This window comes from Microchirus variegatus, assembly GCF_963457635.1.
Source record: "Microchirus variegatus genome assembly, chromosome: 20".
Taxonomy (NCBI): Eukaryota; Metazoa; Chordata; class Actinopteri; order Pleuronectiformes; family Soleidae; genus Microchirus; species Microchirus variegatus.
Genome location: NC_139821.1, coordinates 4,312,655 through 4,340,286, shown reverse-complemented (window position 1 = coordinate 4,340,286; position 27,632 = coordinate 4,312,655). Strand labels below are relative to the sequence as shown.

The window sequence follows — 27,632 nt, the reverse complement described above, 5'->3', positions numbered from 1 at the left end:
TTTAAAAGTAGTGTTTTGAGCAGTTTTTAAAAGAAGACTTTGGCGATACACATGATTTGGAATGAGGACAAAAGCAGCTCGTGGCACTTTGTTCCTGTTATTTACTTCAGTTTTTTTTAAGTGTTGGACGCTTAACTCTGTATTTAGAGACATTTTTAGAGACTGAATTCATCACTTTATAAACTTATAAACTCATTTGCCCAGTGAGTAAACGGCATACGTCTTCCACCGGTTACTTATTCAATTAAACAGATTCGTATCGTATTGTTCACCTGAGCTTGGATGTGCACGAATAAAACAAAAACATTGACGGCTTGTGTCTAATTGAATCGCGGCACTCGTCTGTTATTTCGAAAAATGCTTTTAGACGGACGGAAAAAGCTGATGTGACGCAAGGTCACGCCGCACATACTGATGATTCGGAGAGGTGTAGATTTAATATTTCATAATCTACCTCGGGATCGTTCTTAATCTTTCCTCACATCGTGAGACATTTTGCATAATTTAGCATGTTGAATAGATTCCAGTCTGAAAAAGTTGACAGTTTGAAATCCTCGTCGAGCGACGGTGTTCTCATGACGGCTCCTCTCTTTCATTTCTCTAGGTGCCATCTGAGTAGGAGGCGGCAACAAAGAGACCAAATGCCATGGACGTATTCAATTTCACCTCCTGGAATGCCTCCGAAGGCAACGACACAGAAGTTGTGGCAGAGAGCGAGAGCGCCTACAAGACCGTGGAGGTGGTGTTCATCGTGCTGGTGGCCGGCTCGCTCAGCTTGGTCACCGTCATCGGCAACATCCTGGTCATGCTGTCCATCAAAGTCAACAGGAACTTGCAGACTGTCAACAACTATTTTTTGTTCAGCCTGGCGTGCGCTGACCTCATTATCGGACTGTGCTCTATGAACTTGTACACGGTCTACATCGTGATCGGCTACTGGCCGCTGGGGCCGGTGGTGTGCGACCTGTGGCTAGCCTTGGACTACGTCGTCAGCAACGCGTCCGTCATGAATCTGCTCATCATAAGCTTCGACAGATACTTCTGTGTCACCAAGCCCCTCAGCTATCCTGTCAAAAGGACCACCAAGATGGCAGGGATGATGATCGCCGCCGCCTGGGTCCTGTCTTTCGTCCTCTGGGCGCCTGCCATTCTCTTCTGGCAGTTCATCGTCGGAGGGCGGACGGTTCCCGAGAGGGAGTGCTACATCCAATTCTTTTCCAACGCCGCCGTCACATTTGGCACCGCCATCGCCGCCTTTTACCTGCCCGTCATCATCATGATTCAGCTCTACTGGCAGATCTCCAGAGCGAGCAAGAGCCGCGTGAAGAAGGACAACCGCAAACCGTCGGGGTCCAACCCGGAGCCGGCGTCGTCCGGTCCGAGGGGCAACAACACACCGAAACCCAACAACAACAACGTGCCGGGGGAGGACGCGGGGCATTCCCAGAGCCAGAATGCTAGCGCGGGGGCCAACGAGCACGATGGGAAACTGCAGAACGGTAAAGGGCCGTCCTCGCACGCGGAGGCAGAGACCGAGGGCGACGATGTGGTGAGGGAGAATTGCGCTCCGGGAGAAGAGAAGGAGAGCTCCAACGACTCGACGTCCGGCAGCGCGGCGGTGTCCAACCAGAAGGACGAGGAGGCGGCGCCGTCCGCCGCCAACTCCAGCCTGGAGGCGGGTCAACTGCCGGCGCGTCAGCGCGCCAAGGCCGGCGCGTCCAAGCTGACCTGCATCAAGATCAAGACCAAGTCGCCCAAGGGCGACTGCTACACGGCGTCCAACGCCACCGTGGAGATCGTGCCGGCCACGGAGCGGCAGAACCACGTGGCGAGGAAGATCGTGAAGATGACCAAGCAGCCGCCCAACAAGAAGAAGAAGGCGGCGCCGTCGCGGGAGAAGAAAGTGACGCGCACCATCATGGCCATCCTGGTCGCGTTCGTCGCCACGTGGACTCCGTACAACGTGATGGTGCTCATCAACACCTTCTGCTCCAGCTGCATCCCCAACACGGTGTGGACTATCGGCTACTGGCTGTGCTACATCAACAGCACCATCAACCCGGCGTGCTACGCCCTGTGCAACGTCACGTTCAAGAAGACATTCAAACACCTGCTCCTCTGCCAGTACAAAAACATACGGTCGGGCAGATAAATGTGGGCAGTTTATGGGAGGAAGAGCTAAAGTAAGAGTCACGTGTGTGTTGGTGTGTGTGTGTGTGTGTGTGTGTGTGTCATCCATGTATATGTGTGTGTGTGTGTGTGTGTGTGAAAGAGGTCTGCGTGCATGCTAAAGACTGCAAGAGTGTATTTGATATGATTTTCCTTTCGTTCTATCGTCAGTTTTCCAATATCTCTCTCGGCACCCAGTTGTAGCACTCGGAGCAGATTAGCGCCACGCTAACGCTAACGAGGAAGTCGATGACAGATTCTGTGTTTGAAACAATAAAAACAAGGGGGGGTAGGCGGGGGTGGGGGTGGGGGGGGTGGAAATGAAAGAACGGGGGGGAGGGAGATCTATGCCGTGCAAGAATCAAGAAAACTTTCAACATGGGAAAACAGGGCTTACTGAATTTAACCAAACCCACAAAGTTTGAAGTTCAGTGACGATACTTGTACATAAGTGTACATATACGGTGTATACTCTTATCTGTGTGTGTGTGTGTGTGTGTTCACCCATGTGTGCCTCCTCTCTGTTTGTCTTTCCTGTCTGTGATCACCGTCACGACACTTCCAACAGTGTATTTTGCCCCTAAAACTATGTTCACATGAGAAGAAGAGGCAAAGATGTTGCCGTTGAACAACAAAAAAAAAAGACAAAATCAACAACAAAAATAAATTAAACGAGTACAGTCGGAACTGTACACAGCAGAATACCCTATTACTTTTCCCTTAATTAAACTTACATACAGGGACCGTAGTTTTGCAGTGAACACTTTATGTATCTATAGGGTGTTTATTGGCGGAAATTGAAAACACTACCTTTAATATCTTTTGTACGAGTGCATGATCACAAAAAATAGTTTGGTTTCGTAGCCTTTACTGCAAAATATGTAGTAGTGTAATCACACCGTTTCTTTTGTGACTTATTTACTTATTAAAGGTGCATTATGTAATAATAATAATAAGCAACTGGCCGTAAAATCCTCCTAATATGTCACAGAGACTCAGGAATAATGTTCATATAACAAACTGAACTCACCAACAACAAGAGTACAGACAAAATATTTGCATTAAAAAAAAAAAAAAATTTTGCAGACTGCAAATCATGTTTATGTTTTGAAATCATGTTGGCGCCACCTACCGCCGTCTACCAATCATTGCAGTCAGTAGAGTCTCAACCACGGGTTGCCAGTTACGTCAGAAAAGGAAACCTAAAAGACCTCGGTATTTTCAATTTGAATGTAGTAACCGTTTTTGGCCACATTCTTACACATGGCACCTTTAAGGCTGCGTTTCAAGGTATTTTTATGTGCCATTTTCCGCTTATAGTTGTTATATTTTCTTGTTATTTTAGAGGCATTTTTGCAGTGATAAGGAAAATATGACTTAATATTTGCTGTCCCACCAGTAGATGTCACTAATTATTACATACTGGACCTTGAAAGGAACAGATCAACGGAGTTAGCTTAGCTTAGCTTACATCCTGCAAAGTTGAGGGAAAAGAGCGGATTTTTGGCGTCATTTTAAAAAAAAATCCAGAATAACTCAAAGTGTTTCTCACAGATTATGTACAGATCGAAAAAAAAAGAAAAAAAAAACTAATTACAGCAAATCATATCCCGGTAAAATAAACAGAGAACAGCGACGACAGTTGTGACCAAATTAGAAGAAGAAATGTGACACGAGGTTGTTCGGCGACTGTGTATAACAACGGCTGACAGGACGTCTGTTTGCTTTATGGCGGCGATTAAGATTTTATGTTTCGCTGTCAAGTTGTTTCGCCGCTGCGAGGACGCACGCGCCTCCTCCTACTCGTCGAGCGAAACAGGTGGTCCGAGCTCAGAGCTGAGAGAAGGCTTTGTGTGTGTGTGTGTGTGTGTGTGTGTGTGTGTGTGTGTGTGTGTGTGTGTGTGTGTGTGTGTGTGTGTGTGTGTGTGTGTGATGATTAATATTGCTGCTGTGTGCTCGTGCACTCCAGGAGTGGAGTTTTACTTCTGATCACAGGTGTTCTACCTTGGTGATTTAAATAAAGGGCTATTTCTTGCATCGTCACACATCGTACATGTTGAATAACAAACGTGAGTTCATTCGTTTATACGCGACGACCACATTCTCAGATTACACGTGTAATGAATGGGGTTGTCCTCCGTTTTAATAAAAAAAAAAAAAAAATTAGAAAAGAGAAAAAAATATGGACGTCTACGGACGCGTTCATGCGTGTCATCCGTCATTTCACCCTTTCAGACCATTCTCGCGGCGACGCTAACGTTCGTACGCTCAGTCGGGAGCGATCAATTATTCTTTTTAAAGAGCGATGTGGGACAGAACCTGTAATGAAAGCTCCCCGTGAGGCTAATCGGATTATGGGAACGACATGGAACACCTTACATTTGAGATTAAACACGGCCCATTGCGCGCTCAGCTTCCTGCTCTGCACCTTGCGCCCCCACTTAGCACGCCGCTAACCCTAACCCTGTCTTTTTTTGTCTCATTGGAGGTCATGAAATGTAAATATAATGTTTATGCTAATTGGCTTGTTCCATAATTAATCCTACTCTCATTTGATTTTCCGACACTGCTACAGTTCTCTTCTGGCAACAGATGCTAAATGCTAATGCTAATCCATGGTATTAGTCTTTATGCATCAGTAACAGAAGACGTATTCAGACTTCTTCATATCATAAAAATGCTCCTACAAGTAAAAAAAAATGTTTTGGGGTCTGTGTGCGAGGATTCAGTTACCTTAGCTAACTAAGCTAAGCTACGACACTTCTTGTACGAGTGCTGCTGCTGCTGCTTTGTCATTCAAGAATAAAAACAGGAGCGAGACAAGGTCCGTTTGAATTATAAAAAGACAATTACAGCAGCGCTTCCACACGCATGACTGATAAAAGCATTCGGCGAATTATGCAGCGTACATTAGCTTTTCCGCAATCGAGCTTGAACGGTGCCGACTCATGCGTTACACAACAACTTGCTAGCACCGGGGGAGTTTCGGAGAAGAAATTAATTCACAATGAGGCGGAATTAAAAGAAAGTGTCTTGCGAGTAGTCTTGAAACTTTTTTGTGAAAAGCGCTGACGCGGCGTGTAACTTTAGCCGGATGACGCTCTCTTTTTTTTTTGTTGCTGTAAGCTAGCAGCTTCTATCCACCGCGCGGCCCCCCATTTATGATTTTACAACTGACAAATTAATCGAGCGCAGCATTAATGATACAAAGTTTATAAATATAAATAAATAAAAGTACATTTGAGCGTCGGGCACGTTAACGCGCTAGCGGCGGTTAAAGGCGTCAACGCGTGACGTGTTTCCATGACGACCGACCGGGAAAAAGACGGGCGTGAAATCATGTTTACGTTCCGCGACACCAGAGTCCAGGCACCGTCAGTTAGCCTTGTTAGCTGGGTTAGCTCCGTTAGCTGGGTTAGCTCCATTAGCTGGGTTAGCTCCATTAGCTGGGTTAGCTCCATTAGCTGGGTTAACTCAGTAGCTGGGTTAGCTCTGTTAGCTGGGTTAGCTCCATTAGCTGGGTTAGCTCCATTAGCTGGGTTAGCTCCATTAGCTGGGTTAGATCCGTTAGCTGGGTTAGTTCCTTTAGCGGAGCGGAACTGGTAGAAGGTGCCTGGACTCCAGTGTCGCGGCACGCACACATGACGTTGCGCGCGTCTTTTTCCGGTCAGTCGTCATGGAAAACGCTTCATGGGTTACCCTAGTGTCCAGCGCTAATATTTTTTTTATTAAATTCATACATAAACGTTTGATCAAATATGAGTGACGCTGTCAAACACAAACAGGGTTTTAAATGATAATCACTTCATTCTGATTAACCCTAAAAAGCCAGTCAACAAAGAAATCAATATCCACTTCCCCCTGACATGATTGCGGTCAGTACGTTGAGTAGTTGAGATTCAATCCGTCTTCTTTAAGCGAACACGGCACAATTAGATTATGAGATGTATCCGATATATCCACTATTCATTTATTGTAAAGTGAATATCTTGAGCATGGACGGTCTGTATATATTTTATCTACCTAAGCAGAAACTCAGGCATCAGGAGTTCAGCGTCCAACCGTCCGTCACGGTGATAAGTGAAGCCACTTCTGTCACACATCTCACTCGCGGGTGAAGAGCCATCCGGGAATATCTGATCAATCTTCTAGCAAAGCTGTCGTATGAGTGATACCAGCAGCAGGAGGAGGACAGTAAGTGGCTCGACGTTGCGCGAGTCCCAGTCCAGACCCGAGTCGCTGCTGCTGCTGCTGCCCCGGGTGTTTGATGGAAACAGTCGGATGGCACTTTATCAAGAGCAGAGTGCATCCAGGAGTCCTCACCGCTGGTTATCTCCGCGTGGTTCATTTATAGCCGACGGGAGCAAAGTTCCCGCCAAAAAAGTTCCTCCCCCGCTCGTCTCGTTGCCGAGCAGGTGTTGTTTCGGCGGGGGGTGAAGTGTCGCGATACGACAGACCGCGGGTTTATAATAGAACAAGAGAGATGATACGACCATGTTTGGAGAAGTCGCAGATGTTTCTGAGCAGGAATTCAAACGTCCCAAGACACACGGAGCGATATATATGTTTAGCGTCGCCCTGGCACTTTCATTGCACCGTGCAAACACTTTCCGCTGCGTTTTCTCACCTCCGTTGTTTTCATTTCACCGCTCCAGATCCATATATGCCCACACTGAAGGGGCGTTTCATCCCGGTGTCCGTCCGTCCGTCATCCGACAATAAACGTCGTCTCGACGCGTCACAACGTGCCGTCAGAGCTAGCTGGGCTCGCCTTTCACGCGGCTTAATGTCAAAGGGCTACGCTCCGATTTACGGAGCACATGTATACGACATTTATCGAGAGGCTGCTTCAAATGTTGAAGGTTTCGCTGAAACGCCGTAATCTCGGCGATCTCGCGCGGCCTTTGCAGTGGAGTGGAAAAACACAGACGATGCTGTGAGAATTTTAAGATGGGGGGGGGGAGAAAAAAGTATACTTTATATAAACAATATATCGCCAGATTGTACAGAGCAATTTGCAGTGCCTTAGCCAGAGTGACATAAACAAATTGCCTCTTTTATCCTGAAACCCCTTCGTCCTATCTCGAGTGAGTCAGCGAGTGAGTGTGTGAGTGTGTGTGTGACGGAACTTAAGAGTGGGCTCCTCGGCCTCGCCGGACCATTAGTATAATTGTTTTCTTTTGTTGTCGCGTCTCAGCTCTGAGCTCCCATTGTTGCACGTCGTTGCCGCCGACTTTTGGGACTTTTTGACCTTGATGAGTCAGGATCTGCACAGCGCACGGACGTCTGACTGCAAAATGCAAGGAACCGTTTTGTCGTCGTTGTGTTTTCGCCAAATACCAACGTATCCAAGCGCGGCAGGTCAGCGTATGCCGAGGCGTAGCTACGACTTTTGGGTCCCAGTTTACATCCCGATCCGTTTCTAAATTTAACAACTGCAAATTTTTACGTGTTGTTTTTTAATTGGTGCTTTCATCGCGGCTCTGGTTCCTGGCCGGCTCTGGCTCATTCGTGGCTCTGGTTCCCGCGTGGTTCTGGTTCCTGGACAAATTTTGCGTGAGCGGTTCGCGTTTCACACCAAAAAATAACCTAGTTTGGAAGCTAAAATCTGGTCCTCGGTCATCAGGACAGTTCTAAATTCAACAACTGCAAATTTGACTTGTTTTTTAACTGGTGCTTTCATCACGACTCTGGATCCTGCGTGGCTCTGGTTCCTGCGCGGCTCTGGATCCTGCGTGGCTCTGGATCCTGAACGGTCCTGGATCCTGTGTGGCTCTGGTTCTTGCGCAGCTCTTGTTCCTGCGCGGCTCTGGATCCTGCACGGCTCTTGACCCTGCGTAGCTCTGGATCCTGAACGGCTCTGGATCCTGCGTGGCTCTGGTTCCTGCGCGGCTCTGGATCCTGCGTGGCTCTGGATCCTGAACGGCTCTGGATCCTGCGTGGCTCTGGTTCTTGCGCAGCTCTTGTTCCTGCGTGGCTCTGGATCCTGCGTGGCTCTGGATCCTGAACGGCTCTGGATCCTGCGTGGCTCTGGTTCTTGCGCAGCTCTTGTTCCTGCGCGGCTCTGGATCCTGCGCGGCTCTGGATCCTGAACAGCTCTGGATCCTGAACGGCTCTGGTTCTTACGTGGCTCTGGTTCTTGCGCAGCTGTTGTTCCTGCGCGGCTCTGGATCCTGCATAGCTCTGGTTCTTGCGCGGCTCTGGTCCCTGTGCGGCTCTGGATCCTGTGTGGCTCTGGTTCCTGCGTGGTTCTGGATCCTGTGCGGCTCTGGTTCCTGTGTGGTTCTGGATCCTGCACGGCTCTGGAACCTGACAAGTGAGCAGTCGCGTTTCACACCACAAAATAGTAGTTTGGAAGCTAAAAAACTAGTCCCCAGTCATCAGGACAACATTCCGGTATCTAGTGTGAATGCAGACACAGGTTCTGGTTCTGGTTCTGGTTCTGGTTCTGGTTCTGGCTCTGGGTCCTATTCTGGAGTCTCAGAACCTTGGTGCTTTGTGACGAAGCAGCCACCGCGCTCACGCTAGTTACTCGCGTTACTCCTCGGGCAACCATCTTCCCATACTGCTCGCGAGGAAGAACCAACTGTTTTTCAGGTTCTTTTCAGAGTCAGGAACCAGAACCAGCGCCAGCAGAACATGAGTCCTGCACCATTCTGAAAGTGTGACGGTAGATCACGAGTGTAGGCTTTAAGGGGAAAGATTACACATGGCTTTTTTTTTTGTCCCTCAAACTAGGATTTAACTCTTTTTATCAAAATCGTACCCTAAATGTAACGCATTCAGTCAATCTGGAAAAAATGGTTTCTTCTACTTCTTCTTCTTCTCATGTCACTTGGTGCTTGGGCTTAATATGAATGTTATTTCATCTTCCTGATCATAACTGAGATGACAATAATGACAATAATAATACAACTCTGTGGGGGCTTCATCAGTGCCGGGTCCCTGGAATCATCCTTACAGCGCCCCCATGTGTACCGTGTGTGTGTTCATATCTGGCATGGAGGAAATGGGACTCGTTATGCAGATGATTTCATCTGTCGCATTGAGATCTGTGTCATTATTTCTGTGTGTGTGTGTGTGTGTGTGTGTGTGTGCTGTGCAGACATCAGCTTGGACAAACTCTGTCATCGCCTCCTCTCTCCTTTTAAAACAGTATCGATAGCAACAAGCTTCCAAAGACTCGCTGAGGAAACAGCAGCGCGGCGTTGACACTGGGCTTTTCATAGAAAAAACACATTCTATTGTACATTTTCTATCACATTTTATATAAATATATATATATATATATATAAAAAATGTCCTCGTTGTACAAAATGTGCTATCGAAATAAAAAAAAAATCTGAATATTATCCGTGTACAGCAACAGAGTTTAAATAAAAGTTATTAAAAAAAAAGACCTATGAGGATGTAGAGTAAATATAAGGGATTGTGAACGATGTAAAAGTAGAATAAATGTGTGGATTTTTCAGATTTGAAGGAGCAACGAGAGACGGGGGACGAAAACCTTCAAAGTAGCTTCCGATTCCACCTGTAAACGAACAAACCGGCTCTCTCGGCTATTCTGTGTTCTTTTTGCAAACAAACAACGAAAAAGAGAAAGAGAAAGCTTGCTGCAAGTGTTGAAATGTAAATACCAACGCTTCGTTGTTTTTTTTCGTTTTTTTTTTTTTTTAATTTTGCTTCCGTACGTAGACGTTCATCGTGTGTTTCACTCACTGTGGCTCGTGGCTTCTCTCTTTTTTTTTTTAAATAGGACAAACAGTCGTTTGCATTGTATATATCTCTCTATATGACATTGTATGTAATTTGGATGCCGTACATTTGAAAATGTACACACATGTGTTTAATAGCTACTATCTGAATGTCCCCCCCCCCCCCCCCGCGTTGATTCTTGTCCCTTCTCTCCTTCTATGATACTTCCTGTACAGTAACAATGGTATTGATTTTTGATTTTTAATTTTTAAATGCAATCTTCGATATTTGTTTTTTTTCCGGACAATGAACCTGAGTGTATAACGATCACCGGCCACAGACGACGCTGTACCATGAACTGCATTAAGTGGTTACATTGTGCCATAATATTCTCTCTCAGAATGACGTTCTAAATAAAAAAAAAAGTATATGAAATGTGAAAAAGAGTTTTCGTATGTTACGTATGTGTGAGCTCCAGTGTCGTTCAATACATTTTTATCTAAGAAATTTGGATTGGTGTGAATGTGTGAGTGAACGGGTGTGAATATGTGAGTGAATGGGTGTCAATGTGGGAGTGAATGTGGTGTGAATGTTAGTGAATGGGTGTGAATGTGGGAGTGGATTGGTGTAAATGTATGAGGGGACGGGTGTGAATGTGGGAGGGGATATGGTGTGAATGTGTGACTGACTGGGTGTGAAAGCGACAGGGGATGGGTGTGAATGTGTGAGTGGACGGGTGTGAATGTGGGAAGGGATGTGGTGTGAATGTGTGAGTGGACGGGTATGGATGCGTGAGTGGATGTGGTGTGACGCGATGGGTGTGAATGTGTGAGTGGACAGGTGTGAATGTGAGTGGATTGGTGTGAATGTGTGAGTGACTGGGTGTGAATAAACGAGTGTGAATGTGTGAGTGGATGGGTGTGAATGTATGAGGGGATGTGGTGTGAATGTGAGAGGGGAGCAGTGTGAATTTGTAAGTGGATTGGTGTGAATGTGTGAGGGGATGGGTGTGAATGTATGAGGGGATGTGGTGTGAATGTGGGAGTGGGCGGGTGTGAATGTGAGTGGATTGGTGTGAATGTATGAGTGGATGTGGTCTGAATGTATGAGGGGATTTGGTGTGAATGTGTGAGGGGGTGTGGTGTGAATGTGTGAGGGGGTGTGGTGTGAATGTGTGAGTGGATGGGTGTGAATGTGGGAGTGGATTGGTGTGAATGTGGGAGGGGATGTGAATGTGTGAGTGGATTGTGTGAATGTGGGAGTGTATGGGTGTGTATGTATGAGGGGATGCGGGGTGAATGTGTGACTGACTGGGTGTGAATGCGGGAGGGGATGGATGTGAATGTGTGAGTGAATGACGTCAATGTGTGAGTGGATGGGTGTGTCTATGTGGGAGTGGACGAGTGAATGTGTGAGTGAACGGGTGCGAATGTGGGAGCGAATGAACTGGAACGGTTCGTGTAAGGTGTCTGCTTCTCTGTTTTTTTTTTGGTGTAACGTTGCAGCGCCACCTACAGTCCTGGCATACGTACTGCAGCGTTTTCAGACAACCTTTGTCGAGCATCTCCAGCATCTTCAGGGTTTCCCCCCGGCGAAAGAGAAGCACGATGAGAGATCTTTTTGATTCATTTTTTTATTTTATTTTATTCTTGGAAAGGTAACAAACGGGGATTGTGTTACGTCCAACTGAGGACTACAACTGTTTTCTTTTTTTTACAGCCAGCAGGTGAAGAGCAAACATCAGCAAGGGTAAATTGAGGTACAACAGAGCAGCAGGAGGAAAAACAAACCACACAACATACATAAAATAAGCTACTTTCCATGCAGCCTCCGCATAAATCTAACATGTTCTTATTAAAATTAAAAATATATATAGATATATAAACTGTATATATATGTTATACCAGAGAGTGATGGGAAGAGCTACAGTTACTTGAACACAGCTTTATTTTTTAAACCTAATTAATTAAAGTGAAGACCTTTTTTTCACAAAATCCGCCTCATTAAGTCGCCGCACGGACCGACGACTTCACCAAATTAGAGTTAGTTTATGCATCTGTGAAAACAAATCCTGATCCAATTTGTTCTGCAGAAGAAGAAGAAGAAGAAAAAAAACACACACACACACACACACACAATCTCCTACAGCAATAACACGAGTTAAGTTGTTTTACGTCGTCTAGAATACGGCAAAACGTACAAATCAGGGTGATATATAAAGAAGAAGAAGAAGAAGAAGGTAAAAAAGGTTGTTGCTAAAAGTCAAAATCTCTCCACTGGTTTGTGTCAAAGCTCTAGCGCCTCCTACTGTTCGACCTACAGGACACGCGAAGAGGAACCTTTGTTAAAAAAAGGGCAGTTTTCCTCCACCGGGGGCGAACAAAATCACATCCTCATCAGTCCATTTGGGTGCGATCTCGCTTCTTGCCGTCCTTCTTTTGCTTCTTTGCATCTGCGAGAATAAAGAAAGAAACAAAGAAACAAAGAAACAAAGAGCTGTTAAGAGTTGGTTTACTTCACTTTTGACGTTTTCCTGCATAAGGCAAGGCTGTCTTTATTTATAGAGCACTTTTCACACACAAAGGGCGGATTCGATGTGCTGCACGGGAAGGAAAATAAGAGCACTCAAAGAGTCGCAGACCTTCGCCGAGGCTCAAACTCGTCAACGCCTGCGAGTTTGACATCGTCATCCACCGAATCATCTGCGTAGAACTTTACCGCCACATCTGGCCGCCGTAAAAACATTGTTCCATATCAGAACATAGACTTTTAGTTTGAGGCTACGTTTACACTAGCTGGATATTTTTTTAAAAACTGATATTTTCTTCCCTCCGTTTTCCAAAATAACTTTGTGCAAACGTCATTGTTTTAAAAAAAAAAGAGTTTCCATTTAAATTAACCCGCATAAATAAGCTGTCCGGAGCCGTCATTACTACGCCAAGCCTGCGGGCGGCAGTGTAGGAAGAAGGAGAAAGCCGTACGAGCCAATCAGAATCCTCATCGACAACAACAACAACAACAACAACAACGACTGACCTCTCACCCTCGATGTGCGGACGTAACTATACAAGGTCTGAAACCAAAACCGGCGATGCTAACGGTGACGCGGTCCGGCTAACCCTAACACGTCTCTGCATTTGCAAACACAGCTCCTATATTGCGTAGAAGAGCAAACATGTACAAATAATCATAACCAAATGTAAAAAAAAGGTCGCATTTTTGGAGCGTAGATTGCCTAAAACTCTGTTTTTTGCCATTTTTTCGCCGTTTACATGCAAACGCGAAAACTGAGATTTCCAAAATCTCTACTTTTGCCGGAGCTTTTAGAAGGAATCGTTTTCAGAGGCGAAATTTGTGCATTTGTAAACGAGAGGCACAAACACAGGGGAAAATCTCAGCTTTTAAAAAGTACCCGTGCTAGCGTGAACGTAGCCCGAAAATGATGCGAAATATCGTTATTGTGATATCATGATGGACAACTGTGTTATCATTTTAAGCTCAATCTTAACTTGTTAAATAGGTCTAAACCATGTTATAGATTTAAATGTCTGCCAAGTCTGTCATCCGAGGTGTTTAAGAAGAATAAAAGTTTTTTTTTTTAAAAAACAGGTGTCAAAGTATGTGAAGATGTTGAATGTTGTTTTAAAAAAGGGTAGTATGTAAGTATAAGTAAATAGTTCAAGTATTTCAGAAAGAAGATGTAAAACAGATTAAGAAAGTTTAGCGTTTCTAATGCTGCTGTGCAGCATCTGCCTAGACAGGTTGTGGTGAAAGAGAAAAATGGCCGACAGACAGGATATACAACTGTATTAAAGGTGCAAGAAAATTTGTTGTCTGAATTTTGCAGACTGCAAATCATGTTTATGTTTTGAAATCATGTTTTTGGCATGTGGCGCCACCTACCGCCATCTACCAATCATCGCAGTCAGTCGAGTCTCAGCTGCCGAGCAACCACGGGTTGCCAGTTACGTCAGAAAACGAAACCTAAAAGACCTTTTTGGTTTATTTTGAATTTAAATGTAGTATATATTTTGATTTCACAAAAAAACAGAAATGCTAATGACTTTGCTATAACTTCCTGTCTGAACTGGAAGTGGGACGTTCCTGTTGCATAAGTCGACATCTGCTCTTAGTGATCTGTGAAGCGTTACAGTGAATCTGGAAGAAGAAGAAGAAGAAGAAGAAGAAGAAGAAGAAGAAGAAGAAGAAGTGACTTCCTCTACAGTCTCACAGACACTGACCGCCGATGATTCAGCCGCTGCTATATTTGTGTACTTTGTGTGTGTATATATATGTGTGTACTATATCTGATGAACGTTCTCATCACACTGTAAAGATAAATCTACACCTCACCAGAACTAAGCACCAAAATAATCTTAGATAAAGGAGACGCCATCTTGTGATTTGTTTTTGTTCAGCATCCAATTACTAAAAAAAATAGCCGCTAAACTAAAACAGTTTCCAGGAGATGATTAATCTGGTTTGGCTTCAATCCTGGTAGCGATCGTTGTAAATTAATTTGTTTCTTTGTTCTGTTGGTGCCAAGTATCAACTTATTTATGTTATTGTTTTTTTTGTGAAATGGACAATTATATGTTTATAATCTTGTATAAATAACACATAGCCGTAAGTCCTACAGGAAGGTGGCCATCTTGGTTTCGAACAGCCATTTTTTTGGGGCGATCTTGGCGAATTCGCACAAATGGTATTTGGCCTGAACATAGTCCCAAACGCACAGAAAAAAAACTTTAACGTACATGAGCGAAACTTGGCACGCATGTTAATTAGGTCGTGGTGGTCAAAAAACTAAATGATGACCCAGCTCTAAAACCAACAGGAAGGCCGCCATATTGTATTGAAAGCCAACTCCGAGGCCATTTTTTTGCGAATTTGCACCAATGTTATTTGGCCTGCACATAGTCCAAAACGCACAGATTTTTGCAACCCCATCAGTCCTGGTGAAAAATGTATGTCTGAAAGTGGTCCGGGTGAATGGGTGTCAAAAAACACCCATTCATCCGTGAGGGGCTAAAAAAGTGACTCAAAAAAAACTTTAACGTACATGAACGAAACTTGGTACAAACATTTATTAGGTGGTGGCGGTCAAAAAAGTCAGTGGTGATCCAGCTCTAAAACCAACAGGAAGGCCGCCATCTTGGATTGAATGCCAACTCGGAGATGATTTTTTTGGGCGATTTCGCACCAATTGTATTTGAACAAACTTGTTCCAGAGCTTTGGTCTGATCATCTTTAAACTTGTTTTTAATTCCATAAGATCATTTTAAATGCTAAATCATGAAGCACTGACGTATTAAAGAAAGACATCAGCCTTGCTAATCCACACCCTTGTTTGTCTTAATACCATGTACTTGATCCAAAGCCAGCTCCCACTGCTCTTACTAAATGTAGATCCTCCTACATTGTTTTGGGCGCAGGTTCTCTGCCAAACCCTCTTTTGATATAAATCACCATTTATGTTGGTGGTGTTTCGAAAAATGAAGTAAAAAGACGACCTTAAAGCCCAAACCCAAAGTCTCCAAACTCGCAAACTTCCGCCGACGTTTGGATTTTTCGACGTGCACGGCGCTCTTTGCAAATGCAAATGTGGAAATTGTTCTTCCTGGTGAGTTTGTTTGATTGTTTATTCATTTGTGAATGAACACCTTTTATATTTCAAACGCTCTCGCTCTTTTTGTTGTGAATTGTCAGCATACGCTGCTCCTGCGGGAGACGGAGAAGGATTCACTCCTCGGTCTCTTCTATCTGCTTCGTAGACGAGATTGAAGCTCTGGTGGTGGTGGTGGTGTTTTTTTTTTTCTTCTTCTCCTGCTTCACTCCCACCTCTCTGCCACTGACACACACTTATCATCGCCTCATTCTCCTGCTCGAATCCACCCCGAGATGAAACGCAGTGATTGTGTGTACATGCTCGAAACCCAGGATAAGAGCAGAATCTTACGCCTCGGCGTATTTACTCTTGGGTTGGAACATAGCAGGGTTCTCTGTTTAATCTCACACTCTGCTGAAATTCAAACATGGAAGGGAAAAAAATAACCGGGGTTCAGCATATTTGACCATACAAATGATATGATATAGATGTGTTCATGTAAGGTTCTAAACAAGGGCGTTTCAAGAGATTCTTGGGCCCCAGGGTAAATGGAACCAGGGGCCCAAAGTTGGATTTAGCCTAATTTAGTGAACAATTTATAATTCTTCACTAATTTAGTGAAGGTTGAACAAATGCCCTCCTGTTTCAGGCCATGTGTTGCACATCACGTCAAGTCTGAGCGAGGCAAGTTGGACTTTAGCTGAAAATAGCTAAAAACTCCCAATGAGAAGTTTCAAAAAGTAGATTCTCCGACTACATATAAACCTTGGACGTTCAGTTTGACAAGGAACGTGACGTTTAAAGACAGATATACAACATATAACTCACAGAAGAACCAAAGGGTTGCCAACACACTGTCTTGCCAACTGTTGTGGGTCTAGCGTCACCCATACTGTAACTCTGGTATCGAAAAAGGGATGGGTACCCAAAAACATAGTTATTTTGGTCCAATTCCTTATGGGAACACCAAAAAAATACATAACCTATCGGACCGAACAGTTCCACTCTGTGGAAACACACCATTAATCTCTCTGTGTGAGAGTAGGTCATTTCTCAGAAGCCCAATGAGGGCCACAGAAGTTCTGCACTGGTGAAATTCGACCTCCTCATTAGAATGAAGAGGTTATTTCGATGGTTTTGCCGTGCGGGAATGCTCCTTCGCATTTCAACTCGACAACTTCAAGCCTCCCCCTTTCTCGACCTCGTACTTTCGGCAAATCTAGTTTTCCCGCCAAAAATAAAAACCGAGTGAGATAGCGGGTGCCATGCATGGACTGGTGCTAATTCAAACAAATCAACACGCCATCTGTTTGTCCAGCAAGAACGACGGCGACACATTTGATCCAAACAAATACTGAGATGCCAAATTCAAAGCCTGAAATCCACTCTGGCACTCCCTCGTGCGCATCGTATACCCCCCCCCCCCCCCCTGCCATTGTTCTGCATAGAAGGAGCAGAGAAGGCAAGGACCTTGAGGGTTTTTTTACAGGAATTCATAATGTTTCATGTCTGTCACTCTTTTGTTCTCCCCGTTCACTGCACCGGGATCTTTTGTTTCACCTGGGCTAAGACGGCAAAAAGACATGCAACTCTGAATCGTTGGATCGCTCCCAAGGTGCCTCTTTTGCGTCGTCTTGCCTCAGAATGCACAAAATGACAGATGCACGACAACCTGGGGCCAGGGGAGGGAGGGGGGGGCGGACGGGGAACCCATCGCCTTAACCCAAGGTGGCTGCTCAGAATTGCAGATTTGACCAGACTCGGGGGTCAGATGGTCTCCTCTGTCTCTGTCACTTCGCAGCCAAACATTTGTTTTATTTTTCTATAAGCCCTGTGATCCGCCTCACTCCTCATTGTGCACCAAACACCTGATCTTTCCTTCTCACCACTAACCCCCTTCTGCTTCCCGGGGGCTTATCTTCCAACTGGCAGACACGGGGAAATCACACCTCGCTCAGATAGCGGGTCTTTCTTCCCTCCCCGACTGCCTGCCTTCATCTCCGCCACTGTCATCCTCGCTCTGCTTCTTTCTTTCTTTCTTTTTTTGCCCTCAGCTCTCCCACATCTTAGGCTGTCACTCTGCATCCAAGCAATCTGGCCTTCATTAGAGCTGATGCGCTCTCACAGGTACGCAAGCGCTGCACATGAATCTATCGCTACATAGCGACGCATTTTCACTCGCATTGAGATTTGACATGTTCGTGACCTACAGCGACATCATGAAATGACTGATTAATTAAGTTCAGACATGCACAAGCGTTCAACTGCTTGTTGATGGAAACATCAAGTCAGCTATCAGAATAGCGATTTGGAGAAACTAGCATGAATATAGCATGACCAGAAACTGACGCTAAAACTGGGATTAACTCCGAGTTCACAGAGAACTTATCCAAGAAAAGATGAGCGTGGAATGTCCAGACGTTTTGAGCTATAATCTTACCGCACAAATGAAAAAAATACTGTCTCCAAACCACAAATTCAGATACATAAACCAATGAAAGAACTAACACTAACAGCGCTAAAGGAGCTAACGGAGCTAACCGGTAAACGGTGCCTGGACTCCAGTGCCCTGGCACGCCAACATGACTTCACATGCGCCTTTTTTTCCGAAACACGTCATGCGTTAATGTGCGCTAACGTTGACGCCCAGCACTATTGTTATTCTTGTTCAATATTCCCCCCAGTAGTTGAAACCTTGTGTTGATGCTAGTTTTCTGATAACTGCCCATCTGTAGCTCCCCACACACACACACACACACTTGTGTGTCTTCGACATGACAGATGAACGGTTAAAAGCATGTAATTACAGCCGAATGGTGAGTTAACCTTTTCACCCCCTGTCTCGAGACTGTCACTCACTGCTCCAAGTTAGCACTTAACTGTGTTGATTTCCACTCAGGGTAAAGGGTGAGGCCGGGGGGGGGTGTGAATGTGAACCGCGGCTGTTTTTTTGAGCTGAGATTAAATCGTTTTGCAAGAGTTTGTTGGAGTTTAGAGATGCAGTCGGGCTGAGACGAGGATACACTGGGACGACGACGCAAAAATTCTAATTCTCAGAGGAAATTTTTCATCTTGACCTGTTTAAATTAGACACACCAAGCTTGTCGGCGTCAGAAATGCAGACGGCGAAGCGGTAAACAGCCCTTCAGATATAATTAAATCACGAAAAACCCACTCGTCTAACTTTCCAGGCAACTGTCTCAATAATTTGACAGTATGAGAAAGTGCTGGAATAATTCCCTTTCCCATATCATCATTCATTTTGCTCTCGCACAGGTCTTACTTTGGATCCGAATCAATCTAAACTCATATGTATGTAAATACATATGCGGCGTTTTTCCAGCCTTTGAGCTGTGTAACTCCTCACCGTCGGATTGTGATTCAAATTTGGAACGTGAAATACTTTAGGTTTTCCTGGGCTGAATTAGATTCCATTAAATTTTATTGAGCGTACACAAGGCTCAGTTTCAGGACAGTGTGATTGATTTCTTTTAATAAACGTTATTGTGCCAATGCGTTTGGCGGAAGAAGCGCTCGTCCTCGGGATACACAAACGAAATAGACTCCGTCATATATATGCGGTACTTATTCCGCAGCAGTGTTTGGCCCAGTACCATCAGTCATACCCCTGCCGATAAGACCCCAGACATATTTGCGGTTAGTGTAGCCTAATAACAAGTTATCCGATGTTGGCTTCGCGTCAGTAACACAAGTTTTGATTCAGTTACGAAGATCTAATAAAACACTCGGACCAGTTAGCTCTTACACGAGATGCTTCCCCTGGAAAGCAGTGATAGGCTGTGGAATAGTACCAACATAACCGGTACTATTTTGTTCCATTTTGTTGGTACCCTTCCCTTGGGGTACCGCAGTAATGGTACGGTACAAGGTCACTCCCTCAGTCACAAACTGAGCAGTTGTTGGACGTCCTCCATTGTTTTCTGTTGTGTTGTTGTTGGCATCGTGCTAAGTATCTCAATCTCAGTCGAAAACACAAGCCTGACCCAAGGGCTTTACCATTCACCCAAACCCGTACCGCACAGTCCCATAATGGAAACACGGCTATGTGTAATATCTCAACAATTTGGATACTAATACTACTGTTATCTTCACTGAGAATTGGTCAGTGATTTTGATGGACAAGTTTGGAATGTTGGATTGACTCTGCGATGCATCTTTTGCCTTTAGGAGTTTTTTAGGAGTGGCCTCCTTCGCTAGTATCAAATCCATGTTATGAATCATGATCCCGTGCACTTTATGGCGAGATTGAGAAGCAAAACTTCAAAACTCAAAAGATGAAAAAACAAATTATTGACGTGACTTTGGGTTGCCAAATATAGTCTATAGTCTGATCAAGACACAGCCAGAATCACATCCTTTTGTTGGGTTTGTTGAGGAGTTAAGGCCCTGGTATACTCGCGCGTCAGGTTCAATGTAGTACCACCGCTTCGCCATCGGGTGGTGGTACAAGTCTGGACTCAAGGAGTAGGGCGCGTTCCTACCAAAGAAGAAGGGAACAATGCTACAGCTCCCTCAGACCTGTCGGGCAGGGGAGTCGGGGTGTCAGGCGGTTCGAGGGTTGCCAGGTCGAGGCTTGGGGGACTATCTTTGGCGACGACTTCTTCTGGTGTCGAAACATGTTTTTGTTCGTGCATTCGCTGTTCACGCGCACCCAACACGCTTCCAAAATCTAGGTTGTGGAATCATTACCAGGGCTTGTAATCCCATATTTCTTTAAAGGTCCCAGTGATTTATCGACAGGAACTTCCTGCTGTTGCTCACAATCTCAATTTGTGATGATTTACCCCCGCTCGGCTTACCTTGCAGCTTGGTCTTGGGGATTTTTCCACAGGGTTTGGTGGCCGTGACGGTAGCGGCGCAGGTGGCGTCCATGAGCGCCCGCTTCAGCACGCCCGTCCTGTTCTTCTTGCCCGTCGCCAGGTCGCACTCCCCCCACGCCTGGAAGTCGTACTTGCACTCGCCTGCGGCGGCACACAAAAGCAGATCAGAAGACACTTGATTAGACGCGGCGGTGTCGGAGCAATCAAGCAGAAAACTGGTAAAATGACACACTGCACTTTCTACCCTTGTTTTTTTAAAGCAAGAAACCGCAATCAGTCAATGAAATGTGTCCTTTGAGCCCGAGGAATTGTGTCGCTCGCACTATGAATGACTGTTTTATGAGTGGTTATAATTTACTCTGCCATTATCTCCGTCTTATTAAAGTGTCCGGGATCAACGGAGTCAGTTCTGCCGAGGCACTGGCCACGAGGCGCTCTTATTAACAACAATATAAAAGCGATGATAGCTGTTTGCCAACCAGGAGCAGACGGCGCTTCATTTATTGATCTTATATCTCCTATAGGATGAAAAGCGCTAACAGATGAATGTAATCATAAAAAAAAAAAAAACAGCCTGGCTGCTGTCGAGCCGGGAAACGGCGGATCAGATACAATCTCAGAAGCACGGGGGTAGTGGAAATACTTTCAGGAGCGGCCCAACTAAATTCCACATGTGCTTTCTTTTGATATTGAATTTAATCCATCTTAAACTCAAGCCCAGAGGATGCAAGATTGCTCCCCGGAACAGCCCAGCATTTGCTGGCATATGTATAGAAATGTGTATTCAGGATGTGTGTGTGTGCAGTGTATGCTTATATCTCCCTCCATTATGTTGTTGCTCTACTGTCGCCACATTCCCCCGCGAGGCCGCGACACTCTCACACGAAAGCGTCGGACGCTCTGTCAGCGCCGCCGAGATCCCAGGGTGCTCGTCGAGAGGAGATGAGGTGGGAGAAAGGGTGAGAGGAGGTGGCGACGGGGGAAGCAGTGAAAGGGGAGTGACAGGGACCATTGTTGCCAGGAAATCCTGTGGGGACTTTCACGAGCATCCGACTTTAAAAACACACCGTGCCTGCATACCTATAATTTATCTCGGCGGAAAAAAGACTTCCTTTGCTTGGCTGTACAAGCGGAGGGGGAAAAGAAGTGAACCCACCAATTCATCAGTGACCTCACATCCATCTACGTTACAGTCGCATAGGTCTGTGTAGTATTTCTGAAAGGTACATTATCCAAGAAAGGTACTGCTGCAGTACTCTACATAACTTTCGATGGTTGTTGTTTATGTTTTCGAGTCATCTCCGGTGATTAGTTGGAGGCAAAGTGGACTTGCTCGAGTTAAGTTTGAAGACATTTGACACGGGGATGGGGCCAATCCGATCCAGTATCGGGATCAGGTTTCGATACAGACTTAATTCAAATGAAAATGAAATGTCTCCACCAAGTGATTCCCTGACAGTGACTGCTCTGCTAGCTGGCTGCAAAAAAGTGGAATGGAGTTCCTGAACGGAGGCAGAATTGTGCGTTCTCGTAGTGTTTAGGTTTATGACAGAAAGTTGCTAGATTTGTCACTGTTTTTAAAGATTTAAAAAAAATCGCCTGTGTAAAGTTGCTGTAAAGTCACTGTAAAGTTGTTGTAAAGTTGCTGTAAAGTCGCTGTAAAGTTGCTGTTAAGTTGCTGTAAAGTTGCTGTAAAGTCGCTGTTAAGTTGCTGTAAAGTTGCTGTAAAGTTGCTGTAAAGTTGCTGTAAAGCCGCTGTAAAGTCGCTGTAAAGTCGCTGTAGAGTCGCTGTAAAGTGACTGTAAAGTCGCTGTAAAGTCACTGTAAAGTCGCTGTAATGTCGCACATATCATACATGCCTGTATAAAGAAGTTTATTAAAGCCTTATATAAAATCAAGAATAATGATGATAATAATATTAAAGCAAATTATATTTGGTTACATTTAGTTACATTTATTCTGTATGACAGTTACATCTGGCCCTTTGAGGGTCACCATTATACTGATGTGGCCCTCAGTGAAAATGAGTTTAACACCCCTGAAATAGAGGATCCATATCAGAATAGTATCAGTATCGCCAGATATCCAAATTCAGGTATCGGCTCGTCGGTTGTTCATCCCCCTTGACCCAGTTTCAGAAGTCTCTACCTCTTCCCTCTCTGCCGTGACAGACCAGCAAAGAATGACTTTCACATACGTGCACGTTTTCCCATCACGATTGAAGTGTTGCTTCGGAAAATAATCTACTACTCGGGGAGACACAAGAGTGGAACCATTCCAGCTTTACAATCAACGCGGAATCTCCACTTCCAAGTTCTGGTCAGCAAACACTGCCCGGTGACACAGTTAAGGTACCAGCCTCCACTTCATCATCAGAGTCCCCGATGACCCTCTGCCCTTCCACAATCAAAAAAGGTGTCATGTCAGCCGCAGAGAGTCATTAGTACAGCTGAGGGGGATCATCGGCTGCTCTCTGATTGACACAGAGCAGGAAACATAATTATAATATGAACCTTCCCATCCAAGCCATGGTTCTTTTCAGTCTGCTGCCCTCAGGGGGAAAGTGGTACAGCAGCATCAGGACTTGTACAAATAAACTATTAAACGGCTTCTTTCCCGTGGGATTTTTATTCTATTGCACTCGTTTTCTGAAGAAACCACAAACAATCTCCCACACCCCGATCCAGTCTTTGAGAAGGGGGACTATCTTCTGCTAACTTCTGGAAGCCTGGGTCATGGGGTATTCTTGTCGACGCACTTTTGAAACGTATCTAACTTTCAAAGAGCTGAGAATCTCTGAAAATTACATTGTGATTCACAATGTAACGGGGGGGGGGAGATGGATTATTGTGTATATGATACACGCCTCCATCAATCACTTGATTTAATATTAACATTATTTCATGAACGATCCATCCATCACTCTGCTTTTTCCTCTCGTTCCCATCAATCTGTTTGTGAATACAGCGTTACCTTATGTAACCCCCCCGTTCCTCCACCCCCCCATTGAAGCACATGTGTGTGTATATATATATGCTTTGTGTCTGTGTTTGTATTCCGCTTTTGTCGCCCTTTGTAGTGCAGCGGCGCTACTATCCTTTGAGGTATAGAATTTGCATTTGCTCCTCAATGTCTTTCTTACCCAGTGTTGTCCTCATTCTTGGTTCATGCTGCTTGAAAAACCTTGACTCTACAACTGCACGGCGGTTTAATTTTCTTATGATACTCACAAGATTTGCAGATTGGGACCAAACCATAATTCAAAAATGTTGGTTTTTTTTCAGATTGCTTTTTTACAAATGGTTTAGCAAGATTAGTTTAGTTTTTTATTTTGAGGAATTGGCTAGTTTCAGTTTAAGTCTTAGTCTTTCAGGTATTAAAGAGAAAGCCTTGACTTATGGAATATGGATCATCAAATTCTTTAATTTCATTATTTAACCTTTAAACCTGCAGGTGAATCAAAAGTAAAACTTCAAATGGTCTGGTTAGGGTTAGGGTTAGTTAGGGTTCAGTTAACTAAATTATTTTGTTCACTGCTAGTAGTTTTAGTTTTAGACTTAGTGTCCGTTAACTATAATAACCCTGGTGTCAACCCATGATTCCAAATATATGGCTTCTCGTGAGGAACATGAAACCAAACGCTATTGTTGCCTTTGATTGAAAACTTAGTACTTGAAGTACTTAGTTTGCGTTGTTGTTGATGTTGTTTTCATTGAGCAGCATCGTATTCTTTGCCATGGTTAACTTTGTGAGTCAGTCTTTTCACAGCAGTTCTAAAGTATTTTGTGACCCTCCCCGTGAGCCTCATGTGGAGGATAAAGCGGTAGGGAAATGGATGGATGGATAAAGTTCCATCAGCAACTTTCCGGAATTAAGTTTGCGGTAAATGGAAATTATTGGCTTCTTTGTCTCGTTGCCAAGTTTTTGACGGGCACGTTTTTGAAGATAATTGACATAAACCAGCTACCTGCGATTTTAATTTCGTTAAATCGAAACTAATCCAGTTAGCAAGAATCGGCTAATTCTATAGTTTATACTTTCCTGAACTTTAAAGCCAGAACTACGCAACTCATTGCAAACTTTTCGCTTGCTGTAATCTATACAGCACGGTTAGTTGGGGGAATTATATCCTGCGGTGTGTTTATCACTGGTGACAGGCTCGTTGCTGAGCTGTGGGCTTCATGCCTGACAGGCTGTACTGGGGGGGAACAAAAGTCCCTCAGGGTTGTCACTGTGAGACATTTCAGCCATGATGGCTGCGCACACTGGAGCCACCAAAAAGCAAATGACAAAGCAGGATGACTATTGCCCTTGTTTTCAATGGCTGTGTATCACATCCTCAGCAGACACTTCTGTTGGACCCTCTAATTAGCAAGTTTTTCCCATTCCCATTGTGAAAATAGGACCATTGTTTGAATGACTGACAGGCGACCATATATCATGTGGCGGAGCCTTTCTGTTGGGGAAAAACGAATGCTTCTGGGTCTTTCAAGTGGGTGTAAATGATCTAAACGAGACTTTACACAGTGGCACATTCTCAGTCTCAGTACTCCTTTTCCTGACCTCCAAACTTCTTCTTCCAGTTGCAGGGGATCTTGCAGCGCTGGGTCTTGATGGTCTGCTTGCAGTCGGTGCCGGTGCGCGTCCCTTCCCTGGTGCCGAGTCCGCAGTCCCCTTCGTTGGCCACGCACACGCTCCACTGCCACTCCCCGCAGTCCGACTTGCGCTCCTTCTTTCCTGTACAAGCAAAACACACCATTTAACATCTGGGGGGGGGGGAAGTTTTTCTTTTGCGCGGTCAAGACCTGATCTGTAACGGACAACTCAAGAAGCGCGTGTCGCGTTGGGCGTCAGCATACCGCAGACCCGGGTATACTCACGCGTTAGGGTCCTGTTGGATCTCACTTCACTTCATCTGGACGCAGGGAATAGGACGAGTTCCTACCTAAGAAGAAGAGAACGATGCTACATCTCCCTCGGATATGTCTGATTCGAATGGCTCACATCGGAAAGACCCGTCGCGTAGGGGAATAGGGGTGTCAGGTTCGCGGGTTGCCAGGTCAAGGCTCGGATGACTATCCTTGCCGACTATGTCTTCATGTTTTTTCTGCTTGGTGAGCGGAGATTATACTCCGCCTACCTGTGGGGTGCACGTTCAGTTCACGCATGTGCTGTCCACGTCGTCTCTTTGCGTGCGGTTCCCATTTGGTACGTCGGCTCGCACACCAGAGCCTTTATTTGGTGGAGGCCTCAACTGAAATGACACTTGTTTTTTTGTTTTTTTGCTTAGCGTGGAGCAACGTCAAGTGCTGCCAAACTGCGTTTCAAGACAGACCCTTTCCGACAAGGTTGCGACGTAGTTGTCCGTGACGGATCCTGCTCTGCTAACCTCTGATCTCGGTCTCGAGCGATGCACAATGCGAGCGCACATTCGTGTTCAGTGTTACATATTTATGCGGAAGCGAACGCGGGGGAGTCCTGGCTCATATTTGTGCAAACGTGGACAACATGGAGTGGTATAAATGGAAATTGAAAGAGTGTGTAAACCAGAGCATTCAAGGAAGACATTTTAACAACGGCACAACTTTTAAGCCCCGTTACCACGACCTGGTACATTTTGTTTTCTGTGCAGTATGTTACACAATTATGTGGCGTTCAATTTGTTGCGAAGGACAACCCAATAACTGATGTACCGTGCCGGTATTTGTCATCTTTCTGTTGTGGTACCGAGTTCTGGCATTGATTGGCCAAGAGCGGATCAACGGTACTGGAATGGGAAGAACAAAATACCATACGTTGTGGTTTAGAGAAGATCCGAGGCCATTTTTGTGTTACTTTTTAACGACAGATGTTTAGTGCTTAGTAGCATTTCCCGTGTCGTGACTCGTGAATGTGTTTTTGGTTCATTTGGCCCGACACGCTGTGGAGAAAATCACGTTTTGCACTCCATACCCTACACGTCTCGGAGGAAACGCAGCCATCGTAACAGCTACACTATCGTCACATCCTCCTCCGACTTTGTTTTCACTTTCTCTTCGGTTGTCGCGTGTCGATGTAAAAGGACACTTGGAAATAAAAGCAAAATAAATGAAGTCTTAATCTTTCATATGTGCTCTGTACTATTATATTTGTGTCTTGAACCATGAGTCACACATTTTAAGCTAGTTAAATTAGTTTTTATTTTATTTCATATATACATGTATATATATGTGTATATATGCATATATATATATGTATGTGTATATATGTGTATATATATATGTATGAATGTATATATATATATATATATGTATGTTTATATATATATATATATGTATGTATGTATGTATATGTATATATGTATGTTTATATATATATGCATATATAAGTGCTGCATGCAGTGCAAACGTATGTACTTGCACTTGTTGAATTTTATTTTTTTTATAATGGCTTTTGGTTCTTGCATTAATTTCCAATGCAAATTCACTTTTTTTTTCCTTGAATTTAAATTAGGCTAAATATTATTTTCTTTACCCGTGAGGGATTAATCTGACTTAACTTTCTCTGCTTTTTTTTTTGGAAAGATAATACTATTTGTTTCTGGTAAATTCTCAAAGGGGGGGACACATTACCGTATAACCCCACAGGTATTTGTCTTATTTCCATATATTTTGCAAAGTTCTGTCCAGTTAAACGAGTTGTCATCGGGGACATTACAGTTAACAGTGAGGTCGACATAGAACTAGAGGAGTTGCGCTCTCCAAAAAAGTGATTTTCAAACAACAACTAAAGTGCCGCTTTCACCTTGTTTCTCCGCTTTGCCTCCTTCGGCGGCCATCACTGTTAGCACCAGCAGCACCAACACAGCCACCGTCGTCCACTGCTTCTGTCCATTCATCCTGAAAGAGACACGAGGCGACCATTAGAGGACAAATCTGCTTTGTATTTCCATTGTTATTCTTCAATACATTGACTTCTTTTGGAGGAATTGGGCCAGAACTTGCCACGTGGGGGGGGGGGGGGGGGACACGAGGAACAAAAAAAAGCAATAGTCGTCTGAGAACCCGTGGGAGCAAAGGAACGGCCCTGGGGGGAAAGCCCATGTCTCATCCTGTCTGATTACCACTGTGCCCGGATTCCAATATCAACATTTGATTGTCTGCGCTGCTGCGGCACTGTCAGTCATGGCCCTGTTTGCTGTCAGGCAAGGGGAAAGTCTTGTCACGGGTGGATACAGTCGCCATGAAAGTTTGATTAGATTTGACAAATCGAGAAGACGGTCGGCAGCTATGGTTTATGGCACTGGGGCCCCACAGCGAGGACTGTTCGCATCCCAGATT

The 27,632-nt window shown here is 44.8% G+C and overlaps 2 protein-coding genes across 2 annotated transcripts; one reads left to right on the top strand and one right to left on the bottom strand.

Annotated features, from left to right (window-relative positions):
- Positions 1–631: 631 nt before the first annotated feature.
- chrm2a (cholinergic receptor, muscarinic 2a) lies at positions 632–2,152 on the top strand (the record flags this gene model as incomplete). Its single annotated transcript, XM_083907183.1, has 1 exon — positions 632–2,152. Exon 1 carries the CDS (start codon positions 647–649, stop codon positions 2,150–2,152), a length of 1,506 nt encoding a protein of 501 aa, XP_083763309.1. The 5' UTR covers positions 632–646.
- A 10,108-nt stretch (positions 2,153–12,260) lies between these two features.
- ptn (pleiotrophin) lies at positions 12,261–27,190 on the bottom strand (the record flags this gene model as incomplete). Its single annotated transcript, XM_083906646.1, has 4 exons — positions 12,261–12,316; positions 20,293–20,454; positions 24,877–25,050; positions 27,097–27,190. 4 exons carry the CDS (start codon positions 27,188–27,190, stop codon positions 12,261–12,263), a joined length of 486 nt encoding a protein of 161 aa, XP_083762772.1.
- Positions 27,191–27,632: the final 442 nt, after the last annotated feature.